The sequence below is a fragment of the Emydura macquarii genome, unplaced genomic scaffold, assembly GCF_026122565.2.
Source record: "Emydura macquarii macquarii isolate MOO-44397 ecotype Brisbane River unplaced genomic scaffold, CSIRO-AGI_Emac_v2 contig_3343, whole genome shotgun sequence".
NCBI lineage: Eukaryota > Metazoa > Chordata > Testudines > Chelidae > Emydura > Emydura macquarii.
Genome location: NW_027133480.1, coordinates 5315001 through 5322500, shown reverse-complemented (window position 1 = coordinate 5322500; position 7500 = coordinate 5315001). Strand labels below are relative to the sequence as shown.

General features: G+C 37.1%; 1 protein-coding gene across 11 annotated transcripts in view; it reads left to right on the top strand.

Annotated features, from left to right (window-relative positions):
- The window catches only part of EBF3 (EBF transcription factor 3), a 129344-nt gene that overhangs the window by 119378 nt on the left and 2466 nt on the right, over nt 1-7500 (top strand). For 5 of the 11 annotated variants that reach the window (XM_067533459.1, XM_067533456.1, XM_067533455.1 and 2 more), the window contains 4 exons: nt 407-472; nt 1160-1337; nt 2581-2766; nt 3176-3373. In XM_067533459.1, the coding sequence (XP_067389560.1) occupies nt 407-472; nt 1160-1337; nt 2581-2766; nt 3176-3373 (628 nt within the window). Of the gene's footprint in view, nt 1-406; nt 473-1159; nt 1338-2577; nt 2767-3175; nt 3374-7289; nt 7388-7500 lie in introns of those variants that run through there. The other 6 variants (XM_067533458.1, XM_067533457.1, XM_067533461.1 and 3 more) reach the window with 4 other exon arrangements.

Sequence of the window (7500 nt, the reverse complement as noted above, 5' to 3'; positions counted from 1 at the left end):
TTGTTTAATACCCATAAGACTACATCATTAAACCTCAAGCACTGATTTCACTAATTCAGCACTGGAGCTACATGCTACAGCAGCAAACACCTTTTCTAGTCAATCATAACTGAACAGCTGGATGTAAAATGCAATATTATTTTTAGGCTCATATCTAACTTTGATTTGAAACAACAAACAATATTTTCCTCCAAAACAAAATACCTTTCTATCTTTGTAATACCACCATTAAATATAACAATAGCATCAGGATATTGTGTGATATATTTTGCCCAGTTTATCAGTTCCTCATAATTAAGGATGCCCCTGTAAATTTGTAACACTGTTTTTCTGTTCTAGTTTGGTTTTGTTTTTAAATCATGATTATTTTTTGAAAAATATAAAGTAGTTTGCTTTGTGTCTGTAGGAAGTATTACTTAAAAGAGCAGCTGACCTTGTTGAAGCTCTATATGGGATGCCCCACAACAACCAGGTAGGTCACCAGTACTTTTTTCATATACATGCATACATATGTAAATCGATACTTTGTATTTGCAAAGCTGGCAAAATATCAACACATTTTTGTATACAGTGTAGATTTGCCAGCCACCTTGAGGGCAGTCTGATGTGATGCAATGCTCTAAGGGAAATGCTTCATCTTCCCATTTTCTTCTTAAAGCTAGTTTTCCTATCAGAAATGACAATTAAGTGTAAGGTGCCAAAAACATAAGCAATCATTAAGACAAGAGAATAACCTTGAACTTGGTCCAAAATATACAGTGACTAATGGGAAATCCTAAGTAAATCTGCTAAACAGAGCGGATAAAACATACTGTATTTTGCAAACTAATGGAAAAACATTGCTGCATTTGCCAAATAAGTATATTTTTACAATTTTCACATGAGTAGCAGCACTAGACCAAATTGTTACGTTAACTTCTTCCCTGCTTTATGCTGGTTATGCTGACAGGAAAATATACATAAACTTCAGTAATCAGGAGGAAGAATAAAGTTCAATCACAGCCACAGAAACAAATATCAAATCCCCACATCCACCACAGTCTTACCATAATCTCTACCATTAATTATAATTTTATTTTAAATTAGGGCATTGTATAGGATATCTGATAACAAACAAGTACGCTATGTGTTAGCAATTAATTCTTTTTCTGCTTTGCAGGAAATAATCCTGAAAAGAGCAGCTGACATTGCTGAAGCATTATACAGTGTGCCACGCAATCACAACCAGATTCCTACTCTTGCCAACACTCCAGCTCACACTGGCATGATGGGAGTGAACTCATTTAGCAGCCAGCTAGCAGTTAATGTTTCAGAAACATCACAAGCCAATGACCAAGGTATGTGGGGTTTCAAGAGTTAATCCTTCATGTTGTTGCCTGTTCTTAGACAATGTCTATTAATACTGGCTGATGCCATCACTATGCTCTATCTTTCTCCTCCTCTTTTTAGTCCTATCTTTGATCGTATAATGGAGTGCAGTCTTTAAATTCAGATAACACTTAATTCTTCCCTTTCTTTGGTTTTCTTTTATCATGAAGCATCTCCAATGAAAAGATTATGCAAAATGCAGAAAGTCTTCACAGCACTTTATTAACATTAGATATGCAGTGTATATATTTATTACAAAGCAACTATGTCTGGGTATCCTCCACACGTTTATGGAACATTTACCCAGTCAAATCTAATTTGCCCTCACTGATATTTTTTGATATTTTAAAAACATAAGCACATTGTACACAAATGTAGATATGTAATATATAAAAATACAATCCTTGTAACTTAATTTGAATTTTCTAACTCAACATACATATAGCAAACTGCATTTTAAATTAAGTTTTATACTAATGAAAGGAGTAAAAACAGCTTCTTAGGTATGTTCAAAACCATATATTTTTGCTTACAACATAATTATAAATTGATTGCTTAGATGAGAATAAATTCATGCTACGCTTCTATTGTTTGAAATCCCAATTATGCTTTGTCTCCTCTTACAAAAGAATGTTTCTTTTAATCCACTTCCAAGTTATAAATCTCAAACATTCTGCACCTTGGTTCTGGGTTAGTCTTCACAGAAACATGCACCTTTATGAAAGTACTAGCTTATTGTTAGTATAAAAATATCAATCATAAAAATGAAGACCCCAAAACATCCTTTTAAAGTTAAATCACTGCAACAAACAAGTTTTTTCCTGTCAGCTATGGCATTTGAAGGTCTGGAGGGGCTGAAAGTTCATCCAGTATGTTGGTACAAACCAGGAATCAAGCCTGTTGATAATTGCTACTAAAGACAAATGTGAAGGAAACTGACAAGCTTGGATCGAAGAGAGCTTTTGTTGGCTGTCTATGCTAGGAGGAGAGACAACATAGAGTGCTCGCAGATGATTTAAGTAAGGTTGGCGTGATAAGGTTATCTTAAACTGCAAGAGTTGATAGGGCAGTAACAGACAACTTAGAGCAAAACTGTGCAATCAATTAAAACTCTGTAATATATGATGCGTGAGGAAACCCCCCAGCCCTCTAAGTTTATATAATAAATAATAACATTATTTTTTTGGGGTGGGGGGGTTTCTAACACAGTAGGTTACAGTCGCAACACAAGCAGTGTTTCCCCGCGAGGATATGTTCCAAGCAGTACTCCTCAGCAGTCCAATTACAACACAGTCAGCAATAGCATGAATGGATATGGCAATGCCGGCATGCCCAATCTAGGTGTACCAGGTTCCCCTGGATTTCTTAATGGCTCCTCAGCTAACTCTCCTTATGGCAGTAAGTGTCTATTTTTGATAACACATCATCATGTAGATTCATATTTATTACAAAATCAGATACTTGCATTGTTTTGATTTTCTGTAATGTGAGCTACTGGATAAAAGGAGGGGTGACTCTGGAGGCTGGACGTAAAAATAATATAGTAAATTGATCTTTACTTGTCATAATATGCTCTCAGAAAGAGAAAAAAAATCGGACTGCACAATTTGTAACAGAAGTCCAACACAAAAGAGTTTGCCTGTTATCCAGAGAGTGGCCAAGCCAAGGCATTTCATTATTTTTATTTTTATATATATATATTTTTTTTTTTTCCAATATTTTAAGAGGCAAGGCCCTATCACTCTCTTTTCCATGTTTGCCATAAAAAACCTCAATCTGAGTCCTGATTATTTTTGCTTTATTGCAGTAGTGCCGTCAAGCCCTACCATGGCAGCCTCTTCGGTCACCCTCCCTTCAAACTGTAGCAGTACACACGGCATTTTCTCATTCTCACCTGCCAATGTCATCTCTGCAGTGAAACAAAAGAGCGCCTTTGCTCCAGTTGTCAGGCCCCAAGCCTCTCCTCCACCATCTTGCACCAGTGCAAATGGAAATGGACTTCAAGGTGAGCTGGATCTCTCGTTTTTTTGTGTATTGCAGGCTTTTCAGTGCATACACTAAAACTCTATAATCATAGCTTTTTGGAGAGTGGTACCTTTTGACCTTAACTGAAATGAGAAAGGATGACATTCTTAGTTTTCTGATTCTGCGATGTAAATGCAAGAATACCACACTAAAAACAGCAGGACAAAAAATGTGCTAAAATTTGAAGCAAATCCTGTTTCAATTATTAGCTGCTTTCTTGGCATTTTTCCTTTAGATTTCATACATTAAACTGTAAACGAAACACACATCTCTGAATGCTCCTTACAGATCATGTGTACTCTTTGCATTTCTTTATACATTCTCTGCATACATTTTTAACTGTAGTATTACAGAATAATACATTTCCCCCTATCTTTGCACATGATGTAATTGTTATTTTAAAACATGTCAAAAGAATGAAAATTGGTTGAAACTGTTGCTCAATGGGCTGACCTTCCCTGGGATTGACTAGCCAGATTTAACTAATATGCATGTCCTGTTGGGTCTTATGGGCCCATTATTGTCATGTTAAACTAGCAACAGGGCTTAGGCCTGCATGAAAAATGAAAGATTTTAATTAAAATAGGCAACTTTAAGTTTCTGCTTTTTTTGTTTGTGTAATTTTGTATGGGCATTATTATAAAGCGATTGCAGAATTCACTTGGTCACCTATTGGCATTGGGGCATAATTATGGTGCAGTGCAAATTTATAAGATGAATGAGAACATCTTCAAAGGGATTTTCCTTTTTATGACATTTCTCAGTTCAAAAGGGTTAGTTGCCTACCTGTTTCCAATATAGGGTCCAATTCTGTGGCATTCGGAATTGAAACACTTCACTTCCCACTGAAGTCAGATGGGATTGCAGGTACTGAAACCTCCCCAGGTCTACACCCACATTTCTCAGTGAAAATGTAGAACATTATGGTTTACATTGCAATAGCACCCACAGTATACCAGGCACTTTCCAAACACAGAAGATGACACAGGCCATGGTTTTCAAAAGTGATTAGCAATTCTGTGTTCCTTAATTTTTCAGTGTCCATGACACATTTCAAAGGGGCCAATTTGAAAAAGTATCTGCTCACTGAAAATCAAGACCTTTTCAGGGATTTCAAGTTGGGCACTCCCAAAAATCAAGGCACTTAAATCACTAGTCACTTCTGCAAACCTGGCCACCATCACTGCTCCAAAGACCAGACAATCTAAGTGCTGGACCTGCAGTCAGATCCATGCTGGCCTAAGGGTCCAGCCATATGGATCTGATTGTACGACTGTCTAAAAGAACAACAGTCAGACAAACAGTTATGGTATAGTTAATCTTTTTGAGAGAAATCTTTAGTGTGCCAAAAGTAAATAAAAAAAACTATGCCAGATAGAATCCATATTCTTGTAAAAGTGCCACCCATTTACAAGATCATCCAAAACACCCCATCACCATTCCACATGCCTCAGTAAAACTTTAGCACCAAATGAAGATAAATTAAGATACACAGAAAACTCAGTATATTATGTTTGGGCAGCTATATTTATTTTTTCCACATGAGCCGGTCAGCATCCATTTAGCCAGATAATAAAATAATTTGAAAATGAATAGTAAAATGATCTAAATGGACATAATGACAGCAAGAGAGCCTTCCCACTGAACCCTCCCCATTTAAAAAAAAAAAAAAGTCAGGGGCTAGATTTTCAAAGGTATTTAAGTGACTAAAGATATAGATAGGCATCTAGGGAAATTTTCAAAAAAGCCCTAAGCAAGTTAGGCACCTAACTTCCACTAGACACTTATCTTCATCTTTAGGCACGCAAATAATTTAAAAAATCTGGCCTTAAGTAACTATATATGTCTGGCAGCAACATATTCTGGTTTTGTCAAACCAAAAAGAGAAGCAAACTCCTGAGTTGAAGGCTAAGAATGGATGGGAATGAAATTCACTCCACTCCAGGGAGCCAGTCAAGGCCTATGCACCATTTGCATCCCACCTAAACCCTATTTTGAGGACTTAAGTAGGACTTAAGAAGTGCATAGGCATTGTGATGCCGTTCTGCATCCAATGTGAATGTCCTACTCCTACCCCAAGACTTGAAGGACTGTCAGTTTACGTTTCCCTGCTTGAACTCAACTGTCATTTTAACACACAAAGCAAGAAGGGATTCCTATGATATCCAGCATACGAACTATAGAGATACTTACCGTTCAAAATCAACATCTTGAATCGAAACTTACCAAAATGAATGGGAAGCCAGTGCAGTCTCTGAAATGTCATACTTGCTTTCTTAATAAAATGTCATATGGGCTTTTTTTTATGAAAGGTTTTTTGGAGGATTTCTCCTTTTTTTCCACAGTCATTTACTGACACAGTCATTTCTGAAGTGTGTTAGTAAGTGTCTTTGTTAATATCATAAAAGAAACTCTCTAGTTGTATGTATCAGCAAATTTTGTAAACTGAAATAAAATAAGAAATTGATCAGCTGCCATTTGTATCAATTGAAGTTCAGGAGTGATCTTCAAGCACCAAGCCCTATATCGAGTGTGCTTATACCATCCAATCTAGAGGTGAAAGAAGCATAAACAATGGTTGACATCTCTTCATCCATTAAGAATGGTCACAACTATTTAGTCAAGAAAAGATAGAAATAAGAACTCTTGTTTACTGCTGTTTATCTGAAGATCCAGAAGCAGCTATGGGTTGAATAGATTTTGGACCTGAATTACAAAAGGCAATTCTCCCTGCACCGTTTGTCATGTTTGTTTCCTCCTGCATAGCCTCTTATCTGGATTAAGACTCAACCAGATTACTCTCATGCAATGCTAGGAAAGCTGATTGATTGTACTGTCCAGGTCTAAGGAAGTCTGAGAGGTAGCACTAAAGGTCACCAGCATACCAACGTCATTGTAACACAAATTGTCTCATGGCCGCCCCTTGAGGCCTTGTACACATGTTGAACAGAAGGGGTCACAGAATTGAGCCCTGCAATATCCCACACAATACAGCCCTTGGTACAAATGAGTAATGGCATTGTAGGGCTCGCTGGGGTTTATTTTGCCCCTTGCTTTTAGGCAAACCAGCTACTGGATTTGGCTGTATGTGAGAAAATAATATTTGGAGGGAGCGGAAAAATGGTCTAAAACCATCTTTCTTTTCTCCATATCCATGGGGCTGCCAGGTGCTGTTTCAGCCCCTGATATAACTTAAAGCATCTTTATGGCTGCTCCAAGCTCCTTTGCCTTTTAATGGTCACTCTTATTTCTGCCCCACTTTCCCCAGTGCTTACTTACATCATCTGCCAAGTTACATCTTATTTAGGGACAGTCTATAAATTCTTACTCTGAGTAAGTTGTCTGTTTAACTTCAGTTGGACTACTTAAATGAGTAAGGACTACTCATATGAGTAAGGACCTATAAGATTGGACCCGTACGCCCTGGCCCAACAAACATTTATGTACATGATTCATTTTAGGCATGTGAGTAATCCTATCAACTTTGTAGGACTTCGGTGGGACGACTTGCATTCATAAAAGTTAGGCATGTGCGTAAGTCTTTGCAAGATGTACAACACAGAGAATTCACTATTAAGGGAATATATTGAAGGAAATGTAAAGGTAACCAATTTTATTCTGTGCACAAATAGCATTATTTTAATTATGCACCAGAAGGCCACAACTGACCAAAAAACAGTAAATGCGACCAGAAAAAACACATCAAATTTGACAATTTTTCCAGAAAATGCAATTATGCAGTAGATAACTCAAATTCCTGCACTGCATGACCTAAACTTGCACATAGTTAGGAGCTACAAAAATTACTATCAGTTTGTTGTGTTCATTACTAATATATTTATGCACACAACTTTTGGAAAAAAAATGGATTTCCACTGTTAAATTATACTTTTCAGAATTCTATTTGGGAAGAGAGAAACAGGTAGAGTCAAGGACCAATGGAGGACATATGACTTGGCAGTACTTTCTTGTTGCTTCTTCAGCATCACCTTGAGACAGAACAAGATGGCATCTCCTTAATGATTCTGAATACATATAGGCCCAGATTTTCTCCTACGTTGAAATCTATTCGGCACAGAAGAGAAGGATGGCTCTCAACTACCAGAT